Source organism: Rhea americana, unplaced genomic scaffold (genome assembly GCF_003343005.1).
Source record: "Rhea americana isolate MKP2758 unplaced genomic scaffold, rheAme1 scaffold_21, whole genome shotgun sequence".
Lineage (NCBI taxonomy): Eukaryota > Metazoa > Chordata > Aves > Rheiformes > Rheidae > Rhea > Rhea americana.
The window spans coordinates 5,927,994-5,949,082 of record NW_028186258.1 but is presented as its reverse complement, the minus strand read 5'-3'; the positions used below and the strand labels follow the sequence as shown (position 1 = coordinate 5,949,082).

The window sequence follows — 21,089 nt, the reverse complement described above, 5'->3', positions numbered from 1 at the left end:
GCGCGAAGCCGCCGGCTCGTGCCCGGCGCCCTCGACCAGGCGAGGCGATCGCGGCCCGGCCCGCGCTGCGGCGAGGCGGCCGCTTCGTGCCCGCGGCTGGCAGGCGGCAGAAAGCGACCTCGCGCTTCCTTTCCTCTTACCTAGGAAGAGACCAGGCTAAACCSTCGGCAGTGCTCTGCTCCCGAAGTTGCCGAGGGTTTCCTCGCAGGTTTCCCTGCTGCGGTCGAGACCTGCGGTTCGTTTTAGCCGATTTTATAGGAAGATCAAGAGAGGGATGCGCCCGGCTGGCTCTGTGTTTATGGGCAGGCGTCTCGCGCTTCCCACAAGCGTTCGTGTCCCGGGCCRTAGACCTTGGCCTGCCTTCTTGTGTTTTCCTCAGTTTGCCTGCTGGAGAAGCTGTGGCTGCTCCAGAAACGATTAAAATACACTTGTAGAGTGAGGGGGTTGAGGGGAAGGTAGGGAAAGCTGAGATGAGTGGACTGCAGGAAAAGCARGCCAACTTCTTCGAGAACGTATGTTGTGTTTTGTTTATAACTTTCCTATTTGAAAGAAAGTAATTGCAAAGTTTGATATTGTAAAAGTGGCAGACCTTTGGAAACTGCTTCTAAATTATTCCGAAACGGAGGGAATTGAGAGGTGTGAAAGAATGCCGCAGGGTTAATTTCAGCCTGTGTTTCTGCAGATAACTATCACAATTAAAAAAACAAAGCAAAATACTGTGATGAGAAGAGGCACCTGATCACAGGATGTGTTTGAAAGTGAAAGGATATCCTGTAGTTGACAGGTGGCAAGAGTAGCTGTGATCTTTTGTTCTTTCTTGCTAGTAAATCTAGGAAGCTCTTAACATTCTTCAGAAAGGCACGCGACAGCTCCAAAACTTCTCTTTCATTTCCTCATTTGAAATTAGATGAAGCATTCTTTATGCTGTAAGATGCTTATTCGAGATACGTGTATTTCCAAACTGATGTGTGGCTATTAACATGCCTTGTAAGAGGTAAGGAAGAGTAAATACAGCCTTTCAACAGACCATAACTTCTGTGCAAATAGACWTTTCTTCTTTGTTTTTAGATTATACTTGACCAGGTAATATTTAAGCAACATAATTTACCACCCCTTTATTTTCTTAAACAACTTTGACCTGTCTGCTTCATTTCTGAAATGTGTTTTGAACAAAATCTTCCCCCCTCCCCTCAAAAAAACATTGCAGCTGACTAGAGTGYGGAGCAGACTGAGTGGACCGCAGTTGGTTAGTGTATGAATTCTGCTTCAAATGCTGAGGAATGGCTACACTTTCAGTAAATATTAGAGGGGCGTTCGTTACAAAGAAGTCTATTTGAAAGGACAAAAAAGCTGTATAAAGCCTACTTCGTGCTCTTAGTTCTGCTGTAAGCTTTCCCAGTTTTACAATCCCACTTGCACACTTCCAATATGTGCTTTTTGCCTTTGTGATGACAAGACAGAACAATAAAATGACATTATAGTATAGTTGCGTATGCTGCCAAGTAAGCAGTTTTATATTTCTTTYGGATATCTTGGTTTAGGCCTGTTTATAAGGACAGTAGGTAGAGACTTTAGAGTAGAAGTTTACAAAAATAATAAAACTTGTATAGTGTGAATTTTCATCTGAATTAACTGTGTACCAAAGGTTTTGTCTCTTCTCTACCTTTAAGAAAAGGGGGGGGGGGAGAAGAGAAAAAAGGAAAATGTATTTGTTTATTACATTACCTCAAAGTTCATATTTCAATTTCATGGCTTCTACACTTAGTTGGTTTTGGTTTGTTAGTCTCTTGGAATAAGTAACTCCAACTGTCTAGACGAAAAATGCTCTATAAAGAGGGAAAATACAGAGAAATGTTTATAAGTTGGATACTCAAAATACCTTTGAGGAAAGTGTGTTGAATGTTTAAAAGTAAATAAATAAGGCAACAGTATGGCATTTTGCCAAAGGTATAGTATGTATTTGAACTCTGGAAAGTACGTCAAACACTTGCATTGCCACTATTCATAGGTGAAATATTACGTGCTTATTTATATTTTGTTATGGAAATTAAGGAAGCTGAAAKAAGACTTTGTTTTAAGTTACTTACTTGCCCTTTGTTATAATTTATACTGAAACAAGTGAAACCTTTAACCTTCCCACTTTACATACAGTAGACTACTGGTATCTAACTGAGATGCATAACAATGTCAGTAAGCATCACTAAAATTTGGTTTAGAAACTGTTTGGTTTGTTTTATAGGCCTTTCTTAGAACTTGGAATCTTTTATATTGCTGTTAAGTATACATGTGGCATGCAGTGAGTTGAAATATTATGCGGTAATCACAGATGATGTTAATTGTAGATTCAAAATAGCTTGTGAAATAATAATAATAAAAAAATTGTTGCCAGAAGCTGAAATTACATAGCTGGTGACAGCTATTGTTCTCTGCTTTGAAATGGGTGGGCTGTTCTGTGTTGTATATTTTTAAATCTGTTGCTGTCTTAGTAAAATCTAAAGTAATTTAATATGAAGCTATTTTTATTTTATACTAGATTAATGAGAAGAAATGATAACTAAACATATTAAGACAGATTTTTTTTTTCTTTTCTTTTTTATGCAGGGGATTTGGGAAACAAGGATTTCAGTGCCAAGGTAAGCCACAAATGGTTTGTTGGTTAGCATACACTGGCATCTTTCAAGAAAGATAGCTAAAACTGAAGTCTGCAGCAAGATGGAAACAATTAAGCCTGTAACAGCTAAGAAAGTATCTCTCTCTACGTAAATTTTAAATGAAGACAATTATTAATTAAATAACTGTTAGTATTTATTGATCAATCAAATAATTATTCATAWTGTAGTAATAAAAATCACAAGATTATGATCTTTTTTCAGAAGTCTTCTCACATTAAATGTCATATAATCTGCATATAGAGGAGCTTTTAACTTTCATGAAAATAATCTGTGCAATTTAGATTTTGCACAGACCATTTTTTACATCAGAAGCTCTCATCTGTGTGGGCGTTTGGAAAATGGATTCACTTCTTAGTCGTATGGCTTCCTTTCATAACCCAGACTCCCTGTTTTTAATCTTCATACATTGTACATTTAGGAGTACCTTTGGTTTGAACTATGTTTTAGGACAGGCAGCATTTTTGTGTTATGTAATGTTCAATTACAAAAAAAATRCATACAAAACCACCTAATAACTCACTGATTTAATAAATTCTATTAACTCCTAGAATTTGAAAGCTGATATAATGGAAGATAACTATTTGCGTGAAAACCAGAGCATGACATGCTCTGTTCTCGCATATTCTGTACTGTTGCCAAAGTTTTATCTCTATTTAGCATTTAATCATAAAATAATCCCACCCAGGTATTGTTATTTTTTTCCCTGTCGTATGTTTACCTAATTGTGATGAGGCTTTWTCTTGTCCCTTTCTCTTCCCCTGCCTTCTTCCCTTTCATTTGACCTACTGATGTACCTTGTGTACTCATTAGCTAGCCTTTTGGTAGTTTTTTTTCATTACATTTTTTTAATGGTTGCTTGCTGATGGTTTWGAGCACATTTAACTATCCTGAATATTGCTTTTATTTATTAGTAGGTGAAATTATGTCTTCTGTGGTATTTTTGTGAAAGTTGATGTTAGTTGATACTCTTGCATTCAGTTTCTCAGAGGTATAATTTCAAAAGGATGATGCCCTTTCAAGTTGTTGCAATAAGTATTTTTCTTTCTGCAAGTAGAAACATGAAAGGTTGTGAGACATTTGTAATGCATACTGAAACTGTAAGCATGCAACCATGGTCTTACCATAAATCCTATACAACTGCCTCTATGTCCCTAGATGTTAATATCAAATTCTGTAGATATTCTCTAGCTTTCTGCTACTCATTGCATCCAGAGCCGTGCTATAGATCAATGTGTAGTCTTCAGACAGTAATGGAGTAGCATTTYCTGAATTCATATCCATTCACAATAGCTGACTGGTCTCTAATTAAGGAATTATTTAGATGTTCATTTTAGAATTCCATTGATAAACAGAAAATAGTTGTCAAACACACAAAATTTACAGAGGATAACTATATAATTTAAATGCAGCTCCAGCATTTACTTCCTCCTATCTTCCAGTCAGGCAGCTAGTGACTTGTATTGGACACAATCCACTGATCTGGGCCACAGATGGGATTCAGTATAGCAGTTTGTTTCCAGTATTTTTTTTTCTTCCGTGGCTGGAATTCCTTCTACAATCAGATTATTTTAGTTACTTAAGAATGATTTTGTCTGATGAGGATTTATCTTTGTCAAGCTATGTGAAAATTGAAATTTGTTCTTCCCTCCAAACACCGTACATGAACATAAGCAAGAATGTAACTAAGAGAGAAGCTTGTTTCCTCCCCYACTCCACCCCTCCAAATACTTCAATATTTCAGAAGTGATATTTTTCTGGAATCTAAATGTGGTCAGATCTGCCTTTTGTCTGCAACCAGGCAGGATTCTGCATTGCCTCTTCAATGAAGACTGTTGTACTTCAGCAWTTTATCTGCATTCTTAAACAGACAAAATCTGTAAGAAAGGTGGCTATTCTGAGGTCTCAGTTCTATGGTAATTTGCAGAGTGTTGTTGTCAGTGAACAAACAAGTTTGAGAGGAGGGTTTTTTTTGCCACAATCAAAATCACAAGAGTTCACATTCTYGGCAAAATAGTCTTCAAACTTTAAACTTCCGAGATAAAGTAAAGCAACTGATTCAAAAATTTTAGTTGAACTTTCTGAGGTTTCAATTAAAAAGTCACAAAAATCATTATTGCTATGTTAATACGTCTCTCTGAGTTTTTTTTCTTCCTTTTAAAAATATGAGGAATGGAGTACAGTTAGCAGACTTTTGGAGCTAAGGCTAGAAAACACTTGTAGCAATCAAAATTAGTGAGAGTATGAGGAATTAAAAGAATTGTATGAAACTAGAAGGTAGGATGCAAAAAAAAAACCCCAATTTTTTTAATTGACTGTCTTTACAGAGAAGAATGATAARTGAAGAACATAATGGAAATTTCAGTATGACATGAGGGAAAGGAAAGAATATTGTAGTGACAGCTCCTAGTATAACTATAGTTCTTGGTCTGTCAGAGTTTCCGTTATATGAAACTGTTTTTCAGCTCTGTTTTCAAGAGTGTTGTAAAATCTCCTGCTAGACAGAAACTTGATGTTAGGCAGGTTTAAGAAGGTGATTTCAGTATTGYCAAATTTATTTTAAATTCTTCTGGCCTTAGTTATCAAAGGGAAGAGGAAAGGTCCTTAATAGTAACACATCAAATCGAATGGTTTCAGCTCTAAGAAACTGCAACTATTCTGTGAATTTTTGTGCTAGTAATTTATGAATTAAACAAAAGTCCTAGCTTAATATTTATACAGTATTAACTGTTGTAGCAAGCACAGTGTATGCTAAYATATTTCTAAAACTGTCTTTAAAAGCATATCTCGCACAAAATGCAATGCAAATTTTATTTGAATTAAAAATTAACRTTCTAATAATCTTATTACCATTAATACTTTTTTCTTTAGATTTTTTTGGAATGTATTTTCAATTGTATGTAATTATTTTCTTTTTCTGATATCCATGCTGTGCTGTAGTGGTCAGCTTCAGTATTATATACATTTAAATGAGTTATTTAGAGTTAAAGAGAAATGCWTTTTAAAATTTCATTAGAAATTTCTGTAATTTTTTTTCTGTGTTTGTTTTAATATTACAGGTTCCCTATAAATTTACAAAAGATGTAAATTAATCTTTGATATTGCTTTTAATCCCTTAATACTGCAGAAGTTCAGAGCACTGTTGCATTATTACTGTGTAAATGCTTAGTAAAAGACACTCCATGTCCTAAATTGCTCATCTGTCTTAATGTATGCATTCTAATATGAGTAGCTACAGAATATACCAGCAAGATATATATACATATTCAGAATTTCAACTGAGGTGGATAGCTGTAAGTTGCTATGCATTACTTAATGCTGCACTTGTAGAATTTTGTTATTTATGGTGTGATTGGAAGTATGTTCTTCAGAGAGAGGGTTTGTGATCAGGAAGTGTCTGTAAAATTCTGAGCCTATCTTTGGTAACGTGTGAATCTGAAAATGAAGTTGAAAGTGCAAGTTCAGAGGGATTAACTGTCTCCTAGGAATATATTTTTACTGACTCCTGAGATTATGAAGCATTTTGTTGTTGTTATTGTTTGTGGAAATGTATGTTTCATTGTAGATTTGTACAAACATGGAGTATTCAARAATACTGTGCTTTTGAAACAGGAGTTCTTGTTCCACTATACTGTTTCTCTGTTGATTTTTCTTTGTGATAGTGAAAACCCAATAGTAAGGTTATTTGTGAGTTATGGCTTTGTTTTTCTTAGCTCGTTGTCCTGCTTGACAATGTAGCTGTGACACTGAAAGCTTTCTTTTTTTTTTTTCCCTCCTTTCTTGATGTGTACCTGGAAATACTGCAAGAATAATGTGAAAAATAAAATAATTTTAAACATATATTTTTTTGAGACTGCTGCAGTGTGAAAGTTCTTCCTTTAAGAAAGTAGACTTTAAATGAAGCAAGCTCTTAAGTTTTTAGCTTTATCTTTCTATTAGTATTGAATGATATATTCTCCTTGAGTTACAGTTTTATATCTAAGAGAAGTATTTTTTGGTGAACAGAGTGAAAAATAGTGATTCAGTGGGATGTGCAGGATGTATCTTGGAGAACATGTATGCATGTATGTTTTGCAATTGTTTTAAGTTTGAAACTGAAGGGTCAGCAAGTTCCCTTGAGGTGAAAATATTTTTTAGTTAAAATAGTACACATGTAGCCAGCCCTTGTTCCTGATCGAGGTTCTGCTATTAATTCCCACGCAAATCATCAAAATTTGTAGTTACTCGCTTGAAAGATAATAATAGGTAAGCAAGGTTTTCATGTTTATCTTCTAGTTTACATAAAAATTGGAGAAACCAATTAAAACAGCATATTATTTTTAGCTGATCTGTGTAACCATTATTTCTGCTGCTTTTTTTTTTTTTTTTTCGCTTTTTCTGAATGCTAGATTCTATCTTAACTGGATATGGTAAGCTTTTTGGAACAGCTTGTATGTGCTAGGTATAGTTCCTGACACAAGAAGTTCCAGGCTAGTTAGAAGTCTGTGATAATTACTTCAGTAAAATCWGAACATAATTAAGAAAAGGTTGGGTATTACATTTTTTCACTATCCTTCAAATATCATAACTGCATGTATGATAGCAATTGCACGTTAAACCGCCACTTCATTTTCTTTCTTTCTTTTTTTTTTTTTCCCCATCTGGTCCTTGACCTGTCTTCTGCTACAGAAAAACACCTCAAACGCATACCAGCAGGAAAGCCCCACCATTTATTCCCTTGTTCTTTTGTTTTTAAATCATCTGTTTTCATKAAAGATTTTGAATAGACCATCTCTTTAGAGAGGTGATAAACTAAAATTTAATGCTATATCTGTGATCTGAACAGTTGAACCAATGAAACCTCTGAACACCTTTGATCTGGTTTACATGTGCAATTCCTATTAATTCTCAGTTCTGTTATAACATTTTTAAAGAGGAAGAAACAGAATCTTCATTATATAGGGATGAAAGCTTAGTTGGCAGAGTTTTCCCGTACAGTTTCTGCTTGTTTATTGCACTGTATATTCATTTTTCTTTGTAACAAAAAAAGGGGGGGATATTATATTGCTCTGTCACTTTTCATAGAAATGCTTTTTATTTTCCTTACTTGGAAATGTTATTGCCAAGGGGTAGATAAGATATAAAATAAGTTCTCTTCATGCCAGAGCTGGTTTTCATTTGTCATCTTTTTTTTTTTTTTTTGTGGAAAAGTTGGATGTCACAGGCCACATTTTGAACGGTGTATGTGTTTTTCTTACGCTCTCTATATCACTTACTAGTCATGTGTTACAGTTTACATTAACACTTCTATTCTACCTGAGACTGAGAAATGAATTTCATGGAAGTCATGAAGAGTCTGTGGCTGTTGTTGTGTAACTTGAGATTTGCATGAAGTTGTCCAAGCCAGAAACTTAACACAGGAATTCTTAAAGCAATTGACTGTTTAATATATTTTCATGCATATAATTTAGAGGTATCTATTCAAAAACAAAAGCCCAGAACAACAATGCTGCTTGGGAACATAAATGATACCTGCATGCAGGTAGTAGTTTCCAGGGTTCCTCTAGCCAGATGTTGTTTCCAGTGACCCTTTTGCCCCTAAGCCTAGTAGCGTATCTGCGGACTCCTTTTCAAAGGACAATAATGTTGATGAGGTGCAGGCAGTCTGACATACAGGTTGTAAGCATAAAGACAAGATGCTTTGTTGTGCATTTGTTTTGCAGCTAGCTTTTATTTATTTGTTCTTCCCCTCCTTTGGTTGTCCCTCTCCTTCTGCTTAGAATCTAGGTCCCATACTTCAATGAGAGGCGGTTCTGTTCAGGGACTGATACCACTATAAATCCAGGTTCTAGTCCTATCTCTGCTGTTGAGTATTGAAAGAAATCTGAGCTAGTTCAAAATAAACTCCCTACAATGTGGATAGTGTGGATGTCTAGTTCTCAGCACTGTTTTCCTCACAGATCCATTCCTGTTGGAGCATTACCTGTCAGTGTAGACACAAAGGTATGTATTCAGCAAGTGTTTCTGCGCAGCTTAAGGGGTCTGTTGTCCCTGGCCATCATTGCTCTACACAAAGGATAGCAGAGCACCCTTATCAGAAGAGGGAAGATCGGTATATTCATTTTTTGTGAAGTGCCCTGTTACTGCAGTGATGTGCACCACAAAAAAAAAAAGTCTGTAAATCAAATAAAAATAGGYGCACAATACATAATTCACTAAACATCCAATCGACTCGAAATGGAACATGGCAGTAAAATAGGGAAGTATGCTATTGTACTTGTGTTTTTCTCGAGCTGCTGCTGCTTTATTTTTCTCTCTCTTCCCCCCCCCAAATTGTGCTCATCAAAACTGTAACATAATTATATTTTGTTTTGCAGCAAAAGRTTTTTTTCTTGAATTATATTTCAAAAGCAGAGACATTTTCACCSTTCCCACACTTCTAAGATGTTAAGTTTTGTTTTGTTTACTTGAATCAGTTAGCTATCTCAGCAGTTTTTTTTTCAATTAAAAGGAACTGACTGTTCTGTTGCCCTGGATGTGATTCCATGAAGCTCTTCAGATTCTAATTAAATGTGTGGGAGTGATATCTCATTCAGAGTTGACAGCTAAACCAGTTTGAGTCCTGGACAAGATAGTTTGGCACGTTTTTTATTTTTCCGTGTGTTTTGGTGTAATAGTGCAACAAAATGCTATATCAGCTGCTGATACTCAGCCACASTGGTGTAAATTTTATAAAAGCTTTTGCAGATGTGAATGATGTGTGCCATGAGATGAATTTAATAAGATGATGGAAAGTTGCAGAAAAATKGAGTAAAGATGAAGAAAAGAGATTTCCCTGTTGGGATGCACTGAGAGGGTTGGGTTTTTTGTGTGTGTGTGTATTGTTTCTTTTGAAAATGAAAGGTAAAAATAATGAATAATTAATAAAAGCTCAGTTCCCTAGTTCTTACCTCTGCAGTAGAAAGCATAAAATTCCAAGAGTGWATGAAACTACTGGGTATAAAGAATTGTAAGAACTGAGTTTAAGGTAAAAGTCTTGTATATGCTGAAAATTAGAATTCCTACTTGATTGCAGTAGAGCTTGTCGAAGTCTTCTAGAGATCTGAAGTGGTTGCGGGTTAGTTAACAGCTGATAATTTTTCGGTTGCAGCTACTTACAAACACTGGCTTCCATAAATATGATTCAGAGCAGCCACTTTAAGTTAGGCAACTTAACATACGCGTATGTATCTTTCTGTGGATTTTGGTGTTGTTTATTCTAATTATAATCCAATTTACATAAAGTWATTGAGTTTGTTAGTTCCCTTATGTAATTATATAAGTTGGGCTGTGAGGTACTGCAGAATGCATGTGCCTTTTTTGAGTCTTCAAGTGACTCCAAGTAGTTTTTGAATTCTTCTGTTGYGGTTTTTATTAGTGAAATATTTTTGTCAAATATGCTTTATTAAAAGTCTAGATTATGTCCCTACAATTTTAAAAGTTTACTGGAACTATTATTTTTGCTTGTTCTCTATTGTTTAAAACACAGTAGATGTCATACAATTTTCTTTCCAATGTAGACTGACGCTTTAGCACATTTTTTTAAACTAATGCAAAATTTTCCAGAAATACCAAAATAAGGTCATTTTAGCTCTCTTAATTTGCTACGTCCTGATTTTAAAAATAAATCTGCATAATTGTAATTAATGCTTGTCTTTACATGACAGCTAGTCTAGATTTAGAAAAATATTTGCTCCTCATTTACAATAAGTCTATAGATTGTTTGACACTGTTAGAATCAGGACTATGAATAGAGAATGATTTATACAACTCGTTTGTATGATGCTTTAAAGGCACAATTTACCTCATTTAATCGTTGTCARACTGTTTGTGTTCATTTTTCTTGTATGTTGCTAAGAAAATTACCCATCCTCAAGAAACGAAATTTAATTTTAAGATAGAGGTGCAGTCCATCTCCCCTTTTCTTTCTTTCCTATCAAAAGAATTGCATAAAGCTCTTACTGTATCTGTTAGAAGTGTTTGCATATAAATAACTGAAGCGTCTAGCTGCATTTGGAAGTTAAAATTTTTATTCTGGAGCGAAGTTTTATGAGATTTTTATTTCTGAAAGTTAGATTCCCAACTCCTCCAAATTATTATTAAAATGACAGGTAATGAATAGTGAATATTGGTATGAATATTTGTACCAATTTAATTAACCACAATTTTAAAATTGTATGTAAATTAAATATTTAGGAATTGGGGCTGTGTGTGCTTAGGTTTCAAAAGTAATAATCGTATCTCTGTACACAAATATCTCTCCTTACGTATGTTAAAACCAGAAATCAAATAGTGACTCAAAAAAGTGTATAAAWTATTTTATGTATTTTTATAGTACTAGTAAATGAAAGAAAATACATACCAGCTGTAGACAGGATGAAATTCTCATTTTGGAGAGATGGATTTTGTTCCCAGTGTAACTGTCCTTCCAAAACACAAATATTTCACTTCTCATTTTCATTTGAAATTAATAGCATTTTTAACTTATCTGGAATGTGTTCTGCATGTATATTTAGTTCCTTAGTGAACAAAACATATCTTAGGATGAATTGAAAGAATAATATATCTTCTCCTTTCAACTTCTTAGCTTCTAACTTGTATTGGGTTTTTATTTTGTTCTTTGCTAATCAACACATCAGCCAGAATCCACTTTTAAATATTTTTGYCCTCAGGAAATTGGTCATATTAATGTTAAAAAATTTGGAGCCTTCCTATTTTAGTGAAGGATGCAGAATGAAGCCTTATCATGCAGAAACCTTTCATGTATGTTAGTGTTTGTGTGTTGATTTTCCTAAGATTTCCCTCATTTCCTAAGACTTCAGTGTTACTAATCATGATCTGCATTCATATGACTTTTCTCTACTAGTAGACTGGAACAATCTTTGTGTGAAGCAYGGAATAATTCCCCCTTATAATTGCTTTTGCTAGCTAAAATACATCTTTGCAGTTTCATTCTTCCTGCTTCTGGATCATACTGCATGCATTTGCGTGGCATGTTCTTTTGATTCTGTGGATAAAGATTGCAGGAAGCTATTGTGACAAATGATTGTTTGTCCTAAAAGACTTCTAGTCATTAAGAAAGTGGTTATTTTGTGACAGCAAATGTTATCTAAAATGTTTGCCTTAGTTATTTGTACTTACTCTGTTTGGTTGTACACGTGCCATCATATTTGCTGCTATAATACTAATACATAAATTAAACAGGAGCCAAAGCTGATTTTGCAAGTTGTGTGTTTTTTCTGTGTTGTTATTTCAGAGAAAGCTCATGTAAGCAATCTTCTGGCTTTAAAATTCCAATTTGGACTTAATCATTTTTCCTGACTTGGCCTTGAAACTTTCAGTCTTAAAATGTTTGTAGAAACAAATGTACATTGGGTGTGTTTTCACTTTTTCTGTATAAAAACAAAATCCTGGGTGATGACATTTATATGGATTCATAGTGTAAGTCTGTTTCATTGCTTTTGGTGGAAAGTTTAATTTTTACTAGAGTCTGTTTTGTAAAATCGAATACAGCTGTAGGTACTGTAGGAAGTTTACTGTGGATAACTTGGGCGTTTTGCACTGCTYTGTTGTGCATGACTTCTGTGTTTCAGGGACACTTGCAAAGGTCTCTCCTTGTATAGAGTTTTTGTCTCCCATATTCTGATGTTCTTCTCTTCTAAGCATCTCAGTGCCTTGTGTGGAGGGGTTTCTGCTTGTCTCACCACCATACAGAGTAAAAGGGATGGTCTATAACTGCTGACCAGGAAGCAGATTCTGAGGTGATAGGGTTCTAAGATGACAAGGATGAATGAAGGAATATCCTTCCCATAGGTTATCCCTGAGAGCCTAGCGAGTTGCGGATAGCTCTTCAGTGGCTGCAAGGGGTAATGAGTTTGAGGGGTTTTGCTTGTTTTATTGATATGTTCAATGGTATGTGGATGATGGGTAGGCTTATTACACTTAAGGTATTTCTGTTTTCAAAGTTTCAAATACCYATTTGATTCACAGTCAATCTTTGTGTCTGAAGATGACATTCTGCCAGTTGACGACATGATGATAGATCTGGTCATCTTGTTTTTCTTTGTTTTGTTTTGTCTTTTTTTCCTATTCCATTTTTTATTAAACAAAACAAAACGAACGTGTTGCTCAGAGAGGTGGTGGAGTCTCCATCCTTGGAAATTTTCAAAAGCTGTCTGGACACGTCTTGGGCAACGTGCTCTGGGTGACCGTACTTGTGCAAGAGGGTTGGACTAGATGATCTCCGGAGGTCCCTTCCAACCTCAGACATTCTGCAAGTCTGTGAAAATGAGCAATTTCAGTCTAACAATTTTTTTTTAATTAGAGGAAATATTAAAAATAATCATGTTACAGTAAAAGCAGGAATAGACTAATGCAACAGAGAACTGACTGTAAAGCTTTATATAGTTTTTAAAAGCTTTTCCATCATGATAGGTTAGTTGGTTGAATTTGTRATGTGTCCTAAAATTAGTCAGAGTTTGGATTGCTCTAACCTTCTTTGCTAACTTATGCTTTAAATGAATTAAATYTGAGAACATTCCAAGTGTGTCAGTTTTATATCTTTATTTCTTGTCTTTAGCTTTTGCAAATTACATCTGTTGGATGTATTTTTATAAATGAAACTTCTCTGTTAAGGCAAGTGGAAGTAGAAGGCAACTTTGACTTTCCTGTGCATGAATAATTTTCAGTTCTTCTGTATGTTTTTAGGGCACTGTTAAAATAAATGTTACAAGAGAATAGTAGGAAGGGGAAAAAACATTTTGTTTATATTCTGTTTCAAATATTTTAATACCTAGGTATTGCAAAGAATTCATTTTGATGTTATTGGGAGATCCTCAAGTATCAGCTTTTAAAACTCAGTAGAGGTAGTAATCTAGAATTGCAGGTTATTTCAACTGTTTTTTGTGATGTCTTCATTATACAATATGTCCATGACAAAATAACACATCTATTGTAAATGAGGAATAGACAGTCTGAAGACCCTAGGGAAAAAAAAGAGTATGCTTTGTTTAATGAAGCCTTACGAAAATTCCATTCTTATCCAAATATTTCAGTAGGCAAAAAGGTCTTGTTTTTTTCATTATACTTTATTTCTTTGTGTTGCTATTTACTTGTCTAAATCTCGCCTATGTATTGGTACAAGTAGCATAGTTTATTTAGTATTAGTTTCTGAATTATATATAGAGCAATTTCCCTGCTTTGCCTRTAAAAAGAGCACTGTCATTGATGATAAGGATTTTCTAATGCAAGTGGATGTGTTTTATGTGTTTTTTTGGAAATGGTATTGTTTCTTAAAAGATTATAGAATTGTTAGCAACTGCACARTGTGCTGTAATATTAGCTGATCGTACTCTCTGGTTTTATGCATTCTGTGGCTAGCTGCTTCTTTAAGGAGWATTTTAAGTGTTTTGTTCTGCCTTAGGTATCCAGGTGCAAAACAAATCATGAAARTTGTGAAACTGATACCTGCCCTTGTTGACACATATGTAAAGTCAGTAAAGCATACTTCTAAGATTTCTGCTAAACTTAAGTCTTGCTCCAGTTTCCTGATGCTATGTAATGAAAAATGGTTTAGTTTTCATGCTAGTAAAAAGTTCTGTCTGTTTTATTAAGCTTTAGCATGGGTCTGCTTAACTGCAACGCTTCGCAAAACCAGAATTTGTTTGTATATTATTAATGCRGATACAAGGTCAAGGGTAGTTTTCATTTAAGAATATAAAGACATTACAAATATTTAAAGGCTGTCTTTTATTCATATTCATATTTTATTCATATTTTGCTTTTTTTTCCTGTCAGAGTAAATGGTTTACGTAGTTTTTCTTTTGGATSAAAAGAAAACAGTGGGTCCATTTCAGGGGTACTCCTGAAAGTCCTTTGAACAGAATATCCCTGGGAGCCCACCTACTGCTTTACTGTGTGGGACAGATATARTGGAGCAGATATATTTGACTTTTGCTCCATGTGCCTTGTCTTGGTACGGATCTTTTTCTGTTAATAAAATAGAAAATATAATGAGAACATTGTAAAATAYTTGATAATAGAGGCACTTCTATATTGGGAAGGGAAGACAAAGCCTTTGTCATCACTGCATCCCTTTTCTTTTTTCTGCGGAAGGTGTTTGACTTCAGGTTCTTTTGTTTCCTGCTGGTACCTTAAACTTCTCCCTGGCTCTGTGTTGATGTTGTGCTTATTTATAATCCCATACTCTGCCAATACAGTTTTTAGAGAACACAGTCACCATAGGAGGCAAAATGGGACGTGCGAGTCCCACGGCTCRTTACTATTACTGTCGTCTTAAGTGCTTTTGAGTCCTTACAAGAGAGTAATAAATTATGGGTGGTTAGGTTAATACGACTGACWGTAGCTGAGACTTAATGTCTTCTAAAAAGTCACTTAGTGAAAAAATTCATTGGTGTAAGGCTGTGAGTTTATGGGAACATCGTAGTTTTGGTGTATTGATTGTTTAAGAAAATGTGTAGCTGAAGATGGTATGGGGGAAAGGACTTCAAGTTAAAGTGTTGGGGGAATCTAGTTGGGTTTATGCRTGTATTTATGAACAGGCTTTCTGCAAAGAGCATTGGCAAATGTGTGGCAGATTTAAATGATGTCCTCAATACTACCTTATTTTGTAATTTAAATCACAATGGAACTACTGCACAGGTATTGTAGAATTTATTTTTTAATACATATTGCTCTTTCTTGACTTTTATCAGTTTATGCAAATACTGCTCTTCAGAATTTTCATTCATTTATTTATTTTTATTTATTAGGCCTTACTTTGAGTAGGGGTGTGTGTGTGTAGTATTGTCTTTAATTTAAGCTTTTGTTGTAATAACTAAAGAGCAGCATCAGACATATGGATCATTAGATATTTAATCTGGCAAAAAAGGGAGAAGGTAATAAAATCAGCAGTGTTAATTTTATAACCATCAATGTAAAGTATAAAGAATGGAAATTAGGCTGGTTAGAGGGCAATATAACTGATTTATTTCCAGAACTTCCAAAATATAAYTTATCTCAGTTCTGAAGTCAGTGAGACTCTGTATAAGAGTGTAGGATCATATTCATGTTGAGCTAATAAATGTTCTACTTACTATTTTAAACCCAGGGTCTTGCAGGCTGCTTTGTAGGAGTAAATCGGTATTGAAGTCCATAGATGGTCTGTTTTATTGTTCTACATGGAACTACTTTTGGGATCTGACCGTAATCTGTAATTAACAGCATAGGCCTTAATACCTATTTTTGTTTGCAGTGCAGAGGTCCTCTGCTATAACTAAAGCYTGGTATTGTGCAGAATTCTGCATTAACATATAGTAAAGTGAGGTGTCCTTGTAACAAAGCTTGGCAACCTAAGGAGACATTAGSTGCGCTAATACATGCAGATTATCTTATTACTTTCTGTATATGTTTTTCAGAAGTTGAAATTATTTGCTTGAGCTCAGTATTGAAATTTTAGTAGGATGWTAATACCTCTTAAAATGGTGTCACTCAAGTAGTTACAATCATAACTAACATAATTATGTAAGGACAGAACTGTAAATGCCAACTGAAAGTTGTATTGGGTATAATACAATACAGACCTTTGTATTTTATCAAGCGGTTAGCTCAGGATGAATGCAAAGTAAACAGTGTAGGCAAATTATTAATTAGGGGGAGTTYTAAGTGCAGAATTAACTTGCACTGTCCACTGTGTCTTCTGTCTGCAGCCTCCTAACAGTAAATTCCTCAAAATTTTCCATAAGTCTTGTCCCCAGATAACCTCATCAGAAGAGGGCACTGACTTCCAGACCACACACAAGACGTTTCCGTTATACACAGCTCTCTCCTACCAGTAGTTAAGCAGTAGGGAGAAGGTGCAACCCTGACTTCTAGGTAACTCCCAGAATGGTTTCATTCCCTCTGTATATATAATATTTAAACACAGTATATGAAATATAAGTTTGGGCACACTGTCTCTAGGATTTCAACTGTCAATAATCAAGGCATGAAACCCAACCTTGATGGACTGGGCTTGCTACAGTGATACCGTGAGTCGTGCTGCTGTCTTCCTGCTGTTGCTGTTGTGCTCAGTGCATGCATCTTCCTGAATACATGAGCATGATTTGAAGAGAGAGTGATGTGACCTGGAATTAACTATTTCACCCACCCTGTGTAACGCCTGAGTAGATGTTGTATGGTTGCTACTGTGCTATACAATGTTGATCCTCTTAGGAAAAACCAATTACAATTCATTTCTCAGCAAACAGAGACCTGCCAGGCTAAATGATATCAAGATTTTTTTTGTTTTTTTTTTTTTTTTGATTTAATCCCCCCCACACACACACACACTTTTTAAAATATGGTTACCAATGGAGCAGAAAATGTTATACTTAAAACTTGTCGAATTACTTCAGATGCATCTCTTTCCTGTTTTATTGTTTTGCTGTATGTAAGGAACGATCAAATGAAGATTATGGGCATGTGTTTTCTGGTGGGAGAAACTTGTTCCCTGAATCAAGTTCTGTCTTGGTACTCATGAATCTCAGGGAGAATGGTTTCTTCCATTCAGGTTATTTAGCTGTATGCAGTTAATAGAAGGAAAAGGATAACAGGGTGGAAGAAAAGGTGAGAGAAGAGAGTATTAATTTGCCTACAAAAATGACAAAAAAAAGTGCAGTATTCTTTTCTGTTGTGGAATCTGTAATATGGATAAGAAAACTTTTAAAGKTTTTTTTCTGTTTAAAGCTATTTTGAAAATACAGATTTCTTAATTCTAGGTCTTTTCACACAGGCAAACTATTTATCTCTAGGATGAGGCTAAGAGGAGAGACTCATTCTTCTGCGATATCCCTTTCTGCAGCTAGCAGTTCGTTCTGACCTGATGGTGGGATGCAGGGTAACAGATGTAATCTTTGATTCAACCAGCTAGAGCGTTTGTGTTAACCAGTCATCAGGAAATATCACTGAATTAGTGGAGTACAGTACACATCTGTTGGAAATATGTTTAAGCCTTTTGTGAGATAGGATGGGAATAACATTGCTAGAATGGGGAGCGGCTTTAGTAACAGCTGTGCCAAGCAGCGAAGTGTGCTCCTTGCGAGTGCGTCCGGCTCAGAAACCTGAGCCGGCCTCGTTGGAGTTGTGTCCCTGTGGCGTCTCTCCAACCGTTTCGTTTCCCTGACTTTTACCGTAGTAAATTCTGTAGTTTGTTCAGGTTTTCAAATCTACCTGCATGCAGGTCAGTGGGCAGTAGCCTAAAATGTGTATGTGGCTTCCCAAGAGTTAAAGTTTGCAATTTTAGTTGCTTATAATTCCAGAGTTCTTGAGTCTCCAGAGAACTGAGTTAAATAGGTATTATTACCTATTTAGGTAATAATTGAGGCTTTCTTCTTTATTTTTGAAGAAAGATGATCTTAGTTTTGGCATTCCTTAAGACTGTGAGCCAACCCTTAAATGTTTACTTAACCCTCCGCTTTGATATCTTATTAATCTGTTTTTGTGGCGTAATCCATGTTGCCATGAGGATGGTTTTCGGGGCAACATATTTGCTTCCTACAGTGTTTTACAGCAGCATACCCTAAATCTAACATCGCTTACCATGCAGCCCCCTGCTTTCCCTCTTCCATGCAGCCTTGCCATGTCTCCGCGCGAGTGCTACGAGCTTTGCTTGCCGGTGTCCCCAGGGACGCAGTGGCAGTTACGCCACCGAAGCCCTGCAAGGCTCTGATGTGGCGCTGGAAGCGGGAGCCCTGAAGGACAATCGTGAGCTCTCTATTTCTTGTTAACGCAGGATAAAACGTCAGCTTCTTTCAGCATTCTTGGTAATGAATCCTTCAAAAATTTCACAGGCTRAAAATAGAAAAATTTTTGCTAATGCATAATTTCGAGTTTGGTTTTAGGAGGAACAGAGCACTGGTTATTATTTAACAAGTTTAGCATCTGTATAATAGTTCTAAAATTAGTCACTGCTGTGTTTAAAATGTGAATTGCTTTCAAATTGAGTTGGGATGTGGAAACTTCTCTCTGTATCTTACTGGGGAAGTTATCTTGTGAGACCAGTTTACACAAAGATTCTATTGAACAGCTTAAAATGTCAAAGCTTGCTTGACTTTGTTAAAACAGCTGTGTCCAAAATGTTTTTTACGTTGATGAGAAACTCTGAACTCTTTGCAGCAGAATGTACCACACCAGTGTATTTTTTTTAACCATGTATATCCAGATTGTTTTTATGAAAAGCGCTGTTTGTGGAGATGGTATTTTCCTTTAGGGTTTAAAAAAACAAAAAACAAAAACAAAGACCTCTGCATACTATCTCTTGAGAAAATACCAAGATCTTTGATAACACAACTTTTTATCTTTGTATCACTAGTATATTTAAATAGCAGCAGTTTGTCAGAGATCTAGATGTGCTAGTTTTTGCTTATTGCGTGTGTATGCCTACTCTTGGGCTTTCTTTTCACACATGGACTCGCAAGTCATAACATACTTCTGGTCTTTGCAAACTAAACATGTTTCTTTTTTCTCTATGGTACCATTAAAGAGTAACACTTTGCATTTCTGTTGTTGATTTAAGGCTCTCAAAATCTTTTAAAATGTAATTGCTTTAAATCTTACTGACCTGCTTGTTAGGCTAGTGTTTTTTCTACCTGTAAAATTGAGATATTTGGCAGTGCTGGAGTCATGCAGTTTGTGTCAGAAACAAGGGCATGAGGCGTATGTAGCAGACATGTTCCTAAAATAAATAAATATATATAATTTTCCCATTATTTTACAAGGTCTTCTTCAAAGATGCATTTGTGCTTTACAAGAATCCTTACTCTAAAGAATTTGAAGATTGAAGGGATGAGTCAGTGTAAGAACAGAACAGTGTAGTTCAAAACAGTGATATACTAGCCTGTACAACGTTGCCTGACTAAAGCTTCTCTTATGTTTGCCYTTGCTCTATTCTGCAGAATATGGTTGTTTTTTGGGGGGGGGTAGAGGGTAGGGAGTTGTCACGGTTTTGCAAGCAAAATGTTACAGAAGAGGTCATTGTCTAGAAGCAGGTTCAGTTCATTTTTACTTTCACTGAGGAATTATTCTTACTGTTTATTTACCTTAGCTGAAGAATGARTTATGGTATCTTACTCTTTCATTTAATTTTCTGATGGAGAAGCTTATTCTCTTTTAAACATTTTTTTTCCCTTTTATAGGATGCTACATGATTCAGAGCTTGCTTAAATGAGAACAAATGGTATAACGTATCTCGTTCTCAGTGGCTGCCTGATACAGAGTTATCTGTTCCTAAGCTCATCCGTTGAGCTGGCATTAATTCAGGTCTGTGACCAGTTTCTATAAGCTGCAACGACCCTGCCTTTGTGAGACCMAAGCTTATCACTGCTCCAGTATTGTCATTTATCACTTGCTTGACAGGTATGAATTTAAATTCTGATTTCATAGTTAAAAGATTTTATGTATTTAGGTTGGAAAGCCAATGCGCTACTTTTTTCTGCTTTAGTCTAGTAGAGGATTTAGCTTAGTAAATCTATACCAGGCCTAAGAATWTTTTGTATTATCATGGGCATATACAGTGTCAGCTACCCTGGTTCTGATAAATCACTGTTTATAGCTGAAAGGTTATGTGCAACGGCTAAAGTGGTGAACACGTGTTAAGGTCATAGTGTTATTTGTGCTGTATTTCTGAAATTTAGAATTCTTCTAGAGCATGTAATTGTTTTGGGTCATGATTAACACAGCAACGTTTTAGCCAGTCGTGGTAATAGAATCTTGTTATCTGGGCTGGATTCTGTTTATAAGGAGGAAACATTTTAAAAGATTGTCGCAGATGGTGTTCCATCCTTAAAGATAATAGGGTTGCAATGCGTAGCCGATGTACAAAGATGGGATGGTGGTGGGATATTACTGTCACAACATTTGTGGCATAGATAATGATGCAATAAATCGATGCCTTAGCAATTTTGATTCTCTTTCTAATGGAAACTTGGTACAGCTGCGTCTTAAAAAGCCTGGAAAAACTATTTATAGAAATTAATTTCTGCAGATAGCAACAGAATTCTGCATGCTCTCACCATCTCTGGGGTGTTTCCTTATTTAAAGTGTACGAAATGAAAGAAAGGAGAGAGTTGTACTGGAAAACACTGCATATTACCTAGTGATAAACCCTCTCACCTCTAGAACGATTTGCTTTTACAGACAAAGCTTCTTTCATCCTGGAACYTCGTCTTTTCTTTTCTTTTTTTCTTTTYTTTTTTTTCTTTTTTTTTTTTTGTCCTCATTGAGCAGCGTGGTTCCTCCTTTGACCCCAGTTGAGCCTGACCCTTTCTAGTTTAGGGGAGGGAGAGTACTGCCTTCGGCTTGGGGGGCCCGGGGGTTGCGTGCGAGCCTGCCTCCGCGCCATGCTGTGCTGGAGCCGGGCGCAGGGCC

General features: G+C 35.8%; 1 protein-coding gene across 1 annotated transcript in view; it reads left to right on the top strand.

The window, feature by feature from the left end:
- The first annotated feature begins 980 nt into the window (after positions 1-980).
- PRKCA (protein kinase C alpha) overlaps positions 981-21,089 on the top strand; it is a 148,730-nt gene continuing 128,621 nt past the window's right edge. Inside the window, exons 1-2 of the mRNA XM_085304790.1 lie at positions 981-994; positions 2,602-2,633. Of these exons, the coding sequence (XP_085160916.1) occupies positions 981-994; positions 2,602-2,633 (46 nt within the window). The remainder of the gene's footprint in view (positions 995-2,601; positions 2,634-21,089) is intronic.